The sequence below is a fragment of the Neolamprologus brichardi genome, chromosome 4, assembly GCF_056152115.1.
Source record: "Neolamprologus brichardi isolate AB-2024 chromosome 4, ASM5615211v1, whole genome shotgun sequence".
NCBI classification, from domain to species: domain Eukaryota; kingdom Metazoa; phylum Chordata; class Actinopteri; order Cichliformes; family Cichlidae; genus Neolamprologus; species Neolamprologus brichardi.
Window position 1 is genome coordinate 21,487,477 of NC_142107.1, and position 14,277 is coordinate 21,501,753.

General features: G+C 43.0%; 2 protein-coding genes and 2 non-coding genes across 5 annotated transcripts; all 4 read left to right on the top strand.

The window, feature by feature from the left end:
• The first annotated feature begins 143 nt into the window (after nt 1-143).
• On the top strand, nt 144-8,828 carry slc25a39 (solute carrier family 25 member 39). Of its 2 annotated transcripts, XM_006803059.3 has the most exons (12): nt 144-390; nt 2,409-2,514; nt 2,629-2,688; nt 2,818-2,868; nt 3,313-3,422; nt 3,512-3,579; nt 4,317-4,441; nt 4,538-4,711; nt 6,433-6,542; nt 7,279-7,360; nt 7,443-7,523; nt 7,604-8,828. In XM_006803059.3, the coding sequence occupies exons 2-12, from the start codon at nt 2,418-2,420 to the stop codon at nt 7,720-7,722; spliced, it is 1,077 nt and encodes a 358-aa protein (XP_006803122.1). In that variant the 5' UTR covers nt 144-390; nt 2,409-2,417; the 3' UTR covers nt 7,723-8,828. The 2 variants fall into 2 exon arrangements, with proteins under 2 accessions (XP_006803122.1, XP_006803123.1); XM_006803060.3 differs by lacking the exon at nt 2,818-2,868.
• Nucleotides 8,829-9,952: 1,124 nt separating this feature from the next.
• Nucleotides 9,953-13,894, top strand: rpl3 (ribosomal protein L3). The gene is made up of 9 exons (XM_006803061.3): nt 9,953-10,014; nt 10,545-10,737; nt 11,500-11,668; nt 12,026-12,161; nt 12,366-12,552; nt 12,639-12,901; nt 12,983-13,078; nt 13,213-13,332; nt 13,757-13,894. Exons 1-9 carry the CDS (start codon nt 10,012-10,014, stop codon nt 13,799-13,801), a joined length of 1,212 nt encoding a protein of 403 aa, XP_006803124.1. The 5' UTR covers nt 9,953-10,011; the 3' UTR covers nt 13,802-13,894.
• LOC118455128 (small nucleolar RNA U83B) lies at nt 12,202-12,293 on the top strand. Its single transcript, XR_004844032.1, has one exon. It is a non-coding gene; the product is annotated as a small nucleolar RNA U83B (small nucleolar RNA).
• On the top strand, nt 13,553-13,685 carry LOC118455126 (small nucleolar RNA SNORA54). The gene has a single exon (XR_004844030.1). It is a non-coding gene; the product is annotated as a small nucleolar RNA SNORA54 (small nucleolar RNA).
• Nucleotides 13,895-14,277: the final 383 nt, after the last annotated feature.

Sequence of the window (14,277 nt, forward strand, 5' to 3'; positions counted from 1 at the left end):
AGGATACGCCCGACTACCGGAAAAACCGGTTTCCATGTGTCAGCGAAGTGCAATGGGTCCTCCAGGTGGCGCCAAAGCAACGGTAGCGACAGTGGGGGGCGGGGCCAAGCGAGTCCATTCCTGATCAGTCTGGATCTACAAATCATGCGCACAAGCCTCCTGCGGTTATGATACGCCCATGACTGCGCGTTCATGATTATGAAGTCGACGTGCACAGCTTGTAACCTGCACTCTAAAGCGAGCTAAGCTGCCTCCAATAAGATGTTTACGGGTTATCCACGGCGGAGCACCCGAATAATCAGAGGAAGCACGGCAGAATGGTGTAGCTCTTAACTGATATGGGTGAAGACACCTGTGTGTTTCCCGGCAACGCTCATAGCTAAAGCAGAGGTGAGAAACGTCGCTTGTAAACAGCTAGCTAGCTAGTGACTCAGATAATGTGCAGTGAAACGCAGGTGGCTGACAGCACATTTCAGAAAGGTTTGCTTCAGTGAATGTGATCACATTTAATCATCATGAAAGGCAGCTGTTCCTCCTCTTATCTATCTGGACTTCAGATGTTTTAATTTTATTACAACCAAAGTCAGCTAACTTAAGTGAGGAAAAGAACACAATGTCCCAGCACGCGATGTCTTCGTGCATCCGCTGTGTTGTGCAGCAGTTTTTTTTGTTTTGTTTTGTTTGCAGAGAAGCATGTAATCTGCAGTTTCTCATGTTCTGTCAGCACATGTGAAATGTTTATCTGGCGTCAGACGTGAGAATTATACATGCAGCATTGTGTAAGAGAGATTAAAGAGGGAGAAGGAGCTGTTGAGCTGCATGTGTGTTGTGGACACTTGGTGGAAGGAGACTTGGCCAGACAAAGAAGCTTATTGGGAAGACCAAGACTGAGGGCTATTCTTGTCACTCTAAACTATAATAAAGTTCAGCCAAGGAAGCAGAGGTCAACTACACAGTAAGGAAGTTTTCACAATGCAGTGCATGTTTTCTTTAACTTTATTTTGTTTAAACAAAGTTGTCTGGGTTTTTTTTTTTTCTGCAACATGCTCCATCATTTAGGAGTGGGCAAGAAGGCGAGGCATGCGTGTTATAGATAAGTTATCATAATGCTTTAACAACTCCACCTACTGTAGACTCACCCTTCCTACTCTTTTTGCACTTAAATGTGTGTCAAATAGAAATGATGAACTGGGTCTTAACAATGAACTGAAATACTGTCAATAATAGTGCTTTTCCTCCTCCAGATGTTCCACTTCCTTTAAGTTGTTTCTTTTTATCATCATATAAATAAGCCAAAAAAAAAAAACCTGGCTTCCAGTTTTGTCTGGTTTATATTTCTTAATTTCCTTAAATTCAAGCTTCTCAGAGTGAATTCTGAGCATTTTATGACAGTTTAACTCTTTGCAATGCATGAAGACGAATACAAATTCTGTAAATGGTAAATGGTAAATGGTAAATGGCCTGTATTTGTATAGCGCTTTTACTAGTCCCGCCTAGGGACCCCAAAGCGCTTTACACGTCCAGTCATCTACCCATTCACTCTCACATTCACACACTGGTGGAGGCAAGCTACAGTTGTAGCCACAGCTGCCCTGGGGCAGACTGACAGAAGCGAGGCTGCCATATTGCGCCATCGGCCCTCCTGGCCAACACCAGTAGGCGGTAGGTGAAGTGTCTTGCCCAAGGACACAACGACCGAGACTGTCCGAGTCGGGGCTCGGTCACAACGACCGAGACTGTCCGAGTCGGGGCTCGAACTCCCAACTCTTGAGCCACGATCGCCCCATGTAAAACTTGAAAAGACTTTTAAAAAGGGTTTTAGTGACACTAATTTGAAGGCTCTCAGGAGCAGGAGTCACACAATAGGAATTGTGATCTAACCGGATACTGATCCAACTGCAAACTCATTGTGTGGTTACTGATCCTTTGAGTCACTGACACTCCTTCCTTACAGTTTTACATAACAGGGAGATAGTGTTGTGTAAAATGGTAAGGCAGCTCTGTCAAGTTTAGTTAATATACACCTCGTGTTATCTCAGTTTACATTCTCACACATGTGTAATTATACTTTTAAATTTCACATTTAGATTTGCTTTTTTAGCTTTTTGACCCAAGTTTTTATTGTTTGAAAACTTTTAGTTGTAGTTTATTTTTCAAGATGGGTATTACAACATAACTACACTATTCTTGACTCCAGAACTGCAAGGATTAGACAGGTTATTGAATAACAACTATTAAATTAATCTCAAACTGCTGCTGATAATTGATCAATTAGTTTGAGTGCAAGACCATGTTTGAACCACTACAAATTTTTTAAGGGTGGAGAGCATTTTTTTTAAAGCTATGGTTTTAAATATTAATGTGATTGAAACCTTGGTGTGACACGCTGTTTCTCTTGGTCTTGACAGGTTGGCAGGATGGGCGAGCGAGGCGTCAGTGGCCCCGTGGCTGCGATCTCTCCAGTGCAGCAGATGCTGGCCTCTGGCACTGGAGCCCTCATCACATCTCTGTTTGGTGAGAAAGAAACAAAGGCTGGAGTTGTTCTCTGTGTCTTAGCATTGGCACTCAGTTAATTGTTTATCAGCTCTTGTGTGGTTGTGATAACTAAATTCATTCTTGTGTTTGCAGTCACGCCACTAGACGTTGTGAAGATCAGGCTGCAGGCTCAGCAGACACCGTTCCACCAAGGTAGGACCTCTTGTTCTTTTGTGGTTTACTGAGTTTGCTTTTAACATGTTTTACTGTGATGCTTTGCTCTTAACATTAACCCCACTAAACCTGACCTCCTGTGTGTGTGCTCTGTCCTTCGTTTCATAGCTTCAGCGTCTTTTTCTGCTCCGTGGGACGGTGTCTCACGTCATTCCAAGTGTAAGTATTTGCCCCGCCGTTGCTAACACTCGATCGGATGTAGCTTAGCATACCTGGTTTTGTGCTTTAAAAACAAATGTCTTCTGGTAGTGAAAACAGAAAGTTCCCCTTGTAAATACATTCATGTTTTTCTTTTAGACTTTATTTGAAAGGTTTCTCGGTAATCGGCACTAAATAAACAGGCAGAGGCAAGGACCGGACTATGTTGTTTACAGAGCAGCTGTGCGGTCATTGCTCTTGCCTGTATTATTAATGACATTTCTCTCCTGTGTGAAGGCTTGTGTGACTCAGTTTAGGAAACACTTGTAGCTTCACATTGCTATTGTGAGATGTGCTAATTTTGTTTTTTAATCATAGTTGTTTTTTGTTTGTTTGTCTTTTTAATAGCTAATAATCTGAGTGTGGTTTTCTCTTCCTCTGACCACCTCATGTTCCTCCTCACAGGGAAGTGTTTCCTGTATTGTAATGGGCTGATGGATCACATCTATGTCTGTCAGAATAGAACCAGTTGCACCAGCTGGTACAAAAAGCCGACTCAGTTCAGCGGGACTCTTGTGAGTAGTCATGCATTAGTGGCTTTGATTTTCCTACAATTGGTTTACAATTAACATCATATAAGCTCTCTTTTTTGTTTGTGCGACAGGATGCATTTGTGAAAATCACTCGCCATGAAGGTCTTCGCTCTCTGTGGAGCGGGCTACCACCAACTTTGTGAGTAACATCTGGTAAAGTTTCAGTACTCGTAGAATAGACACAGAACTGAAGTGTAAGGAGACCTAAATTCAGAATTAAATTTCTTAAACTTTAAGTAAGTACAGTTTTATTTTGAAAGAGTGTAGTATTTGGAGCATTGCACTGAATGTGCATAGCTTCAACTGAATTAAATATCACTGAGTTTTAGAGAAAAGGAAACCGGGAGTGTCTTGGAGAAAAGAGAAGAAATTAAAAAACAAAAAATAAATAGCAGAACTTGGTCTAATAAAGTACTTCCTTGCGCCAAAGCTGCATTTTAGTACCTCTGACACATCAGTCTCATTCTAGTAAAAAATTTGCATATTATTATAATCTTATAATAATAATGGATTGGATTTATATAGCGCTTTTCAGGGCACCCAAAGCGCTTTACAATTCCACTATTCATTCACTCTCGCATTCACACACTGGTGGAGGCAGCTACGGTTGTAGCCACAGCTGCCCTGGGGCAGACTGACAGAAGCGAGGCTGCCATATTGCGCCATCGGCCCCTCTGGCAGTAGGGTAAAGTGTCTTGCCCAGGGACACAACGACCAGGACAGAGAGCCCGGGGATCGAACCGGCGACCTTCCGGTTACAGATGCGCTTCCCAGCCCCCTGAGCCACGGTCGCCCCCAATTATGAGAACTTTCCATTGATATGGCACAAATTGTACAGTTCCTCTGTTTGAAACCTTTGTTTGTTTATGTTAACAGGGTGATGGCAGTACCTGCCACTGTCATTTACTTCACCTGCTACGACCAGTTGCGGGACTTCCTGAGATTCGGTGTGGGTCTTCAGGGCAGTCATGTCCCTCTTGTTGCTGGGGGTCTTGCCAGATGTAAGTGCATGGAATAAAACAAAAACTCCCCACACAGATATCACAGCAAAGTACTGACAGTGGTCTTTAAGTGAAACCTTTGTGTCTGTTTTGCAGTGGGAGCCGTGACAGTGATTTGCCCACTGGAACTGGTCAGGACCAAGATGCAGTCCCGTCAGCTGTCCTACAGCGAGCTGCGGACATGTATCCGCTCTGCTGTGGCCCAGAATGGACTTCTGTCCCTGTGGAGGGGCTGGGGACCCACTGTTCTCAGAGATGTACCCTTTTCAGGTGAGACACATCATGTTGATTACACTTATCATGCCAGTGCGTAGAGATGGGTATTGATAAGATTTTCACGATTCCGATTCTTTATCGATTCTCTTATTGATTCTTTTTTAAAAAGGAGAACACTAAGGTCGATTAGCTTAGAACTTTGTTTTATATCTTCTCTTTGAACAAGATAGAAATTTAGGAGTAACATGGTCTTACAAACCCAACAGTGAGATCTTAAGAGATCCACAGCCTACAGCTCTTCAATGGGGTGTCACAGGGTCCCCAGGAAAAAAATTGTAAATGTAAAATAAATATTCTTCTGTAGCAATAACAAAGTATAACATCAATTATTCTGTAGCAATTACACAAGAATATCCAGTAATGTCCCTGCCTACAATTAAACACATTCACTTACCGAAAATCGGGGGCATCTGCTGTGGCAAATGAGTGCAAGCCTTGGACCACAAACTAAGTCACTGCTCGGTGACATTCGTCTGTCCTGGCCTGAAAGGAGACGCTACCGGTAGACTGCAGCGAGAACTGCCAGCATCTGAGCCAGACTAAGTCTGACTCTCTCATCACGGTCACCTAAATGCACAGTAATGGCAGGTCGCGCTAACATAATATGCACTGTTAGTTGATTATTTACCTGCTACCTTACCTGTTACCGCTGCTGCTGGGTTGAGATTCACGAGTCCGGAGCGGAATTAAAAACACGACATTCGTTTAAGGTCATCGTGTGTTTTGTGAGCAAATGCTTTTGCATATTCGTAGTGTTTCCTCCCTTAAATGAAATATCTACTTTGCAAGTATTGCAAGTTGCCCTGTTGTCATCCGTTCTCGTAAAGTATGACCAAACTTTTGAGCGTTTGAGCCGCCATGTTTCCTGCCAGGTAAATGACGCTCCGCAACGTGGTGACGTCATTCAGGGCGACTGGAATCGATGAGGGAATCGTTTGCCAAAATGGCAAACAATTCCAAGGTATTGAAACAATGGGAACCGGTTCTCAACAAGAACTGGTTTTCGGTACCCATCCCTACCAGTGCGCCACAGAAATTTGTCTAACCACTCCTGCAGCATTGTTATTTGATACCTTCCGTCTGTTCTAAACAGACGTCTTTTTGTTAAAATAGGACTCTTTCCTTGTTGTCATCCACGAAACTCTTCCAGAAGCCTCATAACCATAAGCTTATGAAGCTCACTGCCATAAATCATAAATTAGCTCCACGGATTTGACAAGGACAAAATTTATCCTAGACGCTCGATTTAGTTAGTCTCCCATAATAACCTCTGACCCTTTTCGCCTTGAAAATCTTATCGAGGCCCCCTGGTAACAAAATAGGTGTAGCATTGTGCTTAATTTTTACTGCACTGCATTTGAGTTGCAGAATAGATTTGATCTTTACCTGTATTTATTGACTGTAAGGCTTCCATTTCCACTTCATTTAACTATTTTGATAAGGAGGAAGTAAAACGTCAATTTATGCTGCTCTTTGTCCTGGTAATTGGGACACGGAGAGCGATTGTCTCCCATAAATTCTCTAGCTTGCTGCTGATGTTTGGAGTTCTTTCTTTTGAGTTTGCAGCCAAGAGGAGCTCGTACTGGTCAAAGTTAAGTGTTGGTTAATTTCAGAGAATTGCTAAATGTATAAATCCACAGAAGAGCAGCTGAAAAGACAGTAGTTTGACTCTAATGTGGACCAAAGTAACAAATTACCAATCTCTGTGTTTGCAGCTTTGTACTGGTTTAACTATGAAATGGTGAAGGCCCGGCTTTGTGAACAGTCTGAAGTTCCTCAGGCCAACTTCTCTATCAGCTTTACTGCAGGAGCTGTTTCTGGAGCAGTGAGTACTCTGCACACCTGCCCTTTGTTACAGTTGTTAAGCATGTTAAATGTTAGGATATCTGACACCTGTACTGATATCACTGAAGCAGAGTTAGTTTCTGCTTGAACCCAAATGATAATAAACTCTAAAAAATGTGCCGCTATGGAAAACAGTGCTTTCTTTTGCTCGCCTACTGCGATTACCGTGCTCATAAATGTATGTGAATGACTTTATAACACTAAAGCACCTGATACCAAAGTCTGAGAGACTGCATTGGATAACTTGGGGGAATCAGGCCAGTGTCGGTCACACATTCACACCATGATGTTACTCGAGCAATAATTACCCAACTTGTGATGTAAATAGTTTCCTTTCAAGTGCAGCTAACATCTACTGCAATTCATGAAAAAAGAACTTTTAATCATGGTGGAAATCCACGTAACATACACTAATGTCTGCAATACTGCACTGTTGTTTTTTCTTTATGGACTGATCTTTGTGCAGAAACATTAAGAGTCTGAAACTCTACAGATCCATTGTTTAAGGGAATAAAACTAAAAGTCGAACTTTGCTGCCTGTAAAACATTCATGCAGATGTGTATCTAACTTCAATAACTCCTTTTGTGATGGCTCTTACTGCCCAGTAAACCAATCATTGCTGAGTACATGTTTCCTGTGTAGCCCTGAACTAAACTGGCACTTAGTCATATTGCATATAGCACAGTTTATGACTCTTTCCGTCTGCTGTGTTTAGATCGCTGCAATCCTGACGCTGCCCTTCGATGTTGTGAAGACTCGCAGACAGATCCAGTTGGGAGAGATGGACACTTTGGGAGGTCTGCGCATGACATACATTCATGATGTAGGCACTTATGTTGTGTGAAATTTACATACTGATGTTCTTCTTATGCCCTCTAGTTTCTGTGAAGAGAACGTCATCCACCTGGCACATCATGAAGGAAATACGGGCCAAGTTGGGCTACAGGGGCCTTTTTGCAGGTACATATTTATCCGATTGTATGCCAATTGAAACGTACAATGTGTGCTTTGCTTAAAAATAACATGTTTATTTTCCCCAGGTTTCATGCCCAGGGTGATCAAAGTGGCCCCAGCCTGCGCTATTATGATAAGCAGCTATGAGTTTGGAAAGGCCTTCTTCCAAAAGATGAACCTTGATCGAGAGCAGCTGGCATTGTGAAGGCTGTCACTGTGCCGCTGGTTGTTTGTCACAGCAAAACATGCAGAGAATAATCCAGGACAGGTTTGAAGAGTCAGCCCATTTGTGGAGATTTCTTTTTTCGCAGATCCACCCACCTCACCACTTACCCCGCATCCCTGGACACAATAAGGAGCCTGAATCCCAGGCAGAGATTTTCTGGGACCACAAACTTTGTGTGATTAATGGAGTAAAGTTTAAAGATAGAAATGTTGTTTAGTGGTTATGTAAAGGAACATGCACCAAATCATTGTAGTTTTATTGTGCTCTCATTTTTCCAATGAAACGAAGGAAATGGGGAGTAAATCTCAGTGAAGACCCTGAACCTGCTCACCTGCTATCCAGGACAGTGGGGGAGGGAAACCTTATTAACTGCATCATTATCGGGTGAAAGAAAAATATTCCTTTTCCTGCACTTTGGATTGTGTGACAGACTGCATGGTGTCTCCAGGCCTGAAGACTTCCTGTCAATGTAAAGCATGACAATTTTGACATTTATCTGCTGTGTAGATGAGTAAATGATATGGTTCGTATGCTGGATAGATTCGGAGCACTCTTACGTTTGCAAAACAAGTGCTGTGAAATGAAATCATAAAAAAAGCAACTTAAGCTTTTTAAAAAAAAATGTTTGTAAATGAGGAAAGCCATACTTTGAGTTCTCAAGGATAACCTTACATTAGTTTGGCTAGATTGAAGCAAGCCTTATTGGAATAAATAATACAATTATTCCAATTACGTGACACAATCTTCTGTGAAAACCACTGCAGCAAACTTTTCAAAAGTCACAGATGTCTCCAAGAAATGTTGGGAGACTTGTTACAAAAAGCAATAACAAAAAGGAGAAAATCTCTTCTGGTCATAAAAGTTTTGGACTTCTTATCTGCAACGAGCAAAAACACTGGGTCATGAAACAAAATATTTCTGCCTTAAATTGCAAGCTAAATGTGATTGTGTGTCCTTTGTGCGTTTTCTTTTTTGTATGTGCGAAATCTGAAGGTGGCTTCATCTTTATGCAATGAGTGACTTATTTCCTATGACTAGTGGTAAATGACTACTATTTAATAAAATTTCACTTATGCGTTAAGTTATGTTGGCTCACTATTTATTAGATTACCCAATGGGCACACACATTGATTTGGGATAAAAGTAATTTTCCTTTTAAATCACCAAACAGAAAGTTTGAAATCTTTGGCTGATTATCTGGATGCTCTCGTCCTGTCCCTAGCATCTGTTACACCAGTCCTCTGCATGTCCTCATATTTCCATGAACCTCCAAGGTTTTGCTCTTTTCCTGGCAGCTCCATTTTCAGGATCCTTTGTCCAGTATCTACTATCCCTCCTCTGTAAATGTCCAAAGCACCTCAAACCATTTGACCTGAGCTTTCCCTCTGATGTACTCGTTTCTAATCTTCATTCTGGTCACTGCTGATGAAAATCATAAAGTCTTCTGCTCTGCTGCCTGACATTTTATTAGTGCCACCATCTCCAAACCATCACAGAAGCTCTCACAACCATCTAGTAAACCTTTGCTTACACTTTTGTTTGACTGCTCCACCCACTCCAGCAATGGTACCATTCATCTCCATTCCTCAGGCACCTCCGTCTGTCTTCTTTCTCTCATTTTCTTCATTCATCAGCTCCTCCAAAATACTCTTTCCATCTTTCAAGACACTCCTCACTTTTTAGTGCATTTCCATCTCCTTAGCCTATGCTGCCGTGCAGCTTTCCCAACTTGAGCTTTCCTGTCCACCTTCCTGTTTTCTCTTAGCCAGTCAGTAGAAGTCCTTTTAATCTTCCTTAGTTTCCACCCTCACATCCAACTAGCTTTTTCCTCTGCCGCCTCTCTCTATTTGTATGCAACTAGCCTCCCAGTACTCCTGTTTACTTTCTGCATTTTACTATCCGCCTTAGAATATTTACTTGTACTTCCTCATTAAATCACAAATTTTACCTCACCACATTAGCAGCAAACATAAGGACTAAATGCTTATTTCTACTTGTATAAATATTAATAAGTCCTAATGCTGGTAAATAGCGGAATAATGACCAGTATAACATAAAAGATTGTTCATACTGTGTATGAGCGTAACGCAAAATTTGTGAAAGCAAACAGCGGCATCTAGTGGTTTATTTATTTTACTACAGATACTCGTTACCAATCAGGGGTGGAGCTTCTTGGAGGATTTTCACGCTGACTCTCGCGATATTTGCTCTGCTATATAGAGGCGTTTTGCCCGTCACCGGGCCTCTTTCAATCGGATCGGAGACGAAATGGTGAGCAATCCTCTTTTGCTGCTTGTACTCTGAGCACCAATCCATTTTCTATCTGATGAATCACACCTATTTGACATGTATAAGAAACGCAGTTTGATTTTAGTGTATATTTTATGACAGTCTTGTGTAGATTTCACTGCTATTTTCATCCCAAATATAGGATTTCGGTATGCGTGTTGAGCGACTCTGGGGCCAAAATGGCTGCGTTAATTAGGCCGCTCTCCACGTTTTAAAGTACTTATTTTGCCTATTACCGCCTCAGTCTCCAGTAACCTATTTTATTAAAGTTGTGGATAAAATGGATTGTCTTAAAGCTAGGGTTCCTATTGTGTGGACTCAGTTTTGACAGCCGCACGCTGCGAAGTGCTAAAGGCGGTTAGCTAAGCTAGCACGTCGAATCTAGCGTGGTAAATGAGAGTCCACGCTGGTTTAGGTGGAAAATTTATCTTACAGGTGCTAGGAACCGTGTGTATAACAGACACTTCTTGGATACACAAGATTAATTTTTTTTTCTCCTTCACTCTTGGCAGTCCCACCGTAAGTTTTCGGCTCCGCGACACGGATCCCTGGGCTTTCTGCCCCGCAAGAGGAGCCGTCGTCACCGCGGTAAGGTCAAGAGCTTCCCTAAGGATGACCCCAGCAAGCCCGTTCACCTGACTGCCTTCCTGGGCTACAAAGCCGGCATGACTCACATCGTCCGGGAGGTGGACAGACCTGGCTCAAGTAAGTGCAACTGGACTGTAAATTTAATACAGCAAAATCCTCGATTTTAAAAAGAGAAGTCATAGTTGGTGATCGGACCTTTTTCACAGCAGCAACTTTAGCTTCTGTCTGCAAGAGAAGCAAGTGTAATAAATGCATGACGATGCATCTTAACTTGATCATTGTTGCTGATGGTGGTAAAGTTAATGAAAGCTACCAATTGCCTACTTTTTCAGCATTAGTGTTAAAGTTTGGAATTAAAAAGAAAAACACAGATTTTAATTATTTCCTGAAAGTTTGACAGCCAGAGAAAAAAAATAAGTGACTGCAATTAATGGCAGAGTAAGCACTATTTGGCAGGTTCTGTTGAAATGTCACTGTAATAATACTTTTAACAAAGAAAATGTAGTCAATGATAGTAATTGCGTAGATGGTCATTTATATCTATGGGGAAGTGAGTATTTAATACCTTTCTAGGGGATCTTGCAATATACAGATGACTTTCAAACTAAAAGCCTGAATAAGTTTATTCGGCCGTCATTCTCATTTTAATTTAATTTTTATTTTTTTGTAAAACAAGCCTCGTCTGCAGTGAAAAAGGTCTAGGGTTATGGTGTTCTGCCTGTGATGAGTCCCTCGACGGGCGGACAGAATGGGTCTATAGCCCCTTGCTGAATGTCGAGCACTGAGCGCAGTTTCTACCATGAGTAAACAAATCTAATGAGTTGAAGTTACTGGTTATATCAATTATTAGTCAAAATTAATCGACGCTTTCTCTTACAGAGGTGAACAAGAAGGAAGTGGTTGAGGCAGTGACCATTGTGGAGACTCCTCCCATGATCGTGGTTGGTGTCGTGGGCTACGTCAACACACCCCGTGGTCTGCGCTCCTTCAAGACAGTCTTCGCTGAGCACATGAGTGATGAGTGCAAGCGTCGCTTCTACAAGAACTGGTGAGTCTTGGGGACAAAATGAAACTCATCCCGTTGCAATGAAAAAGTGCTTGAAGCAGATGTTAGTTGCTGGTGGAAATGTTAGGAACTGCATTTTCACTGAGCGAGTCTAACATCACGGTGGCCCTCTGTGGCAGCTCCGCTCAGGTGCCCCGTGCCCTGATGAGCTCCGGGCTCCTCTGGCCAGTGGAAAGTGCTTCTTAGAAACTGCGCCATGAGCCGAAATCCTCACTAGCTGATACAGCCCTTCTGTCCACACGGAGGGAGGGCAAGCAGCTATGCACTGCGTTCTTCCGCTGCCCCTCATTGGGGTTATGAAGGACCTGTGCCAACCTATGTGTTGCTTCATGCTCTCAGGTACAAGTCCAAGAAGAAGGCTTTCACTAAATACTGCAAGAAATGGCAGGATGAGGAGGGCAAGAAGCAGCTGGAGAAAGACTTTGCTGCCATGAAGAAATACTGCCAGGTCATCCGTGTCATTTGCCACACACAGGTTGGTTTGTTCCCTCGATTTTCAGTTGATTTTCTTGAATGTCTGTCAGTGAAGAGACCACGGAACTCGCGTCAGGCATGGCGCCCGAAACCTATGAGGATATCTTCCATGCTGCCTTCCTTCTGAGACTACATAGCTAAAATTATGCAGTGCTCAAAAAGCACACCGATATTTTCTGTCCTAACCAGGCTTTGTTCTTTGCAGATGCGTATGCTGCCCCTGAGGCAGAAGAAAGCTCATCTCATGGAGGTGCAGGTGAACGGAGGCACCATCTCTGATAAGGTGGACTGGGCCCGTGAGAAGCTGGAGCAGGCTGTGGTTGTCAACACAGTCTTCACCCAGGACGAGATGATCGACATCATTGGTGTCACTAAGGGTCACGGATACAAGGGTAAGATACTCGAGCGTCTTTCACAGCATCAGCTGCTGGTTGAACCTGAATTTATCGTGACTCTGACTGAATGTCTCGACTCTTAGGTGTCACCAGCCGTTGGCACACAAAGAAGCTGCCTCGCAAAACCCATCGTGGTCTACGTAAGGTGGCCTGTATCGGTGCCTGGCATCCTGCCCGTGTGGCCTTCTCCGTGGCCCGTGCTGGTCAGAAGGGCTACCACCACCGCACAGAGATCAACAAGAAGATCTACAAGATTGGTCAGGGCTACCACCAGAAGGACGGAAAGGTGGTGAAGAACAACGCCTCCACAGAGTACGATCTGTCCAACAAGAGCATCAACCCCATGGTAGGATCTTTGACACATCTGTACTTTGTGTGTCAGCACTCCAGCCTGGAAGCTGTGATTGACCTTGTGTTTTAATTACAGGGTGGATTTGTCCATTACGGAGAAGTGAGGAATGACTTTGTCATGTTGAAGGGCTGCGTTGTGGGGACCAAGAAGAGGGTGCTGACTCTGCGCAAGGTGAGACTAAAGTGAAGCAATTAGTTGTGGTAATTGGCCAGTTTCATACTGGAATGATTTTTCTTTTCTTAGACAAAGTCAGGTAAGCAACATCTGGGATATAAAGACTTGATTCTTGTTCTCTCTCCCTCCAGTCTCTGCTGGTGCAGACAAGCCGTCGTGCCCTGGAGAAGATCGACCTCAAGTTTATCGACACCACCTCCAAGTTCGGTCATGGTCGCTTCCAGACCATGGAGGAAAAGAAAATTTTCATGGTAAGACTTTGTTCTAAAATGGCTAGTTTCAGACGGGTTAAGCAGACGACAGGCCCAGGATAAGACGTGAGGATGATTTTGATCTGAGCCATGCAAAGCTACTCTAGAATTATGAATAAAGTAGTGAAGCTGGAAATGAGCCCAATAAGTTCCCCTTTAAAGGCTGTGACCCCTGAAAGTAAAAGCTTCGTAACACGGCAGTTATTAGTTTTGAGTTGTCCTGCACTGTTCGTAACCTGGTTCAGTCTTCAGTATGAACTCTGGGTTCCATTCCAGTGCCACAGTGAGCTCCAGTGAGGCAGGGGAGCAGTGCCTCTCTGTGCTGGCTCCCTGTTCACTCTCTGGGAACACGTCTGCTTCGAGCCAACAGGAAGACCACTAAGTATTGTCACATGATTGATGGTTCTGTTTCTCTCTTCCACAGGGACCCCTCAAGAAAGACCGCATTGCCAAGGAAGAGACTGCTTAAAGTCCCGGACTACAAACAATGTCTCTGCTACTTTGACTGTCACCATCTTCACTGTTCTGCAGAGTTGTTCAATAAAAACAAAAGATCAAATAACAGTCTTGTCTTTTTTAATTAACAAACATTAAGCTACAAAAAGAGCTTGTATTACAAGTAGGAACTCTTTATTCAACTATTATGTTGCTATTTTGATATCAACTGGTGCTGAAATTCTATTTCGAGGCCTGAAATTTGCACTTTATCAGTTGCCACGTTTGCAGCCAGACCTGCCTTTTTTTGACATGAAGGAAGAGCTGACAGGGTTCAGCTAACAGGTGTTATGTCAAAGGCTTAAGGAAAACTAAACGGGCTGCATCTCGCAGCAAGTTGCCTCAATTTAAATTCAAATGATGGTTGAGATGTGCAGGTGAATGAAGTTGACCTTGCACATTTACTAACTGGTCACTTTGAGTATACTTGTACTGAGTTGTGCATTTTCT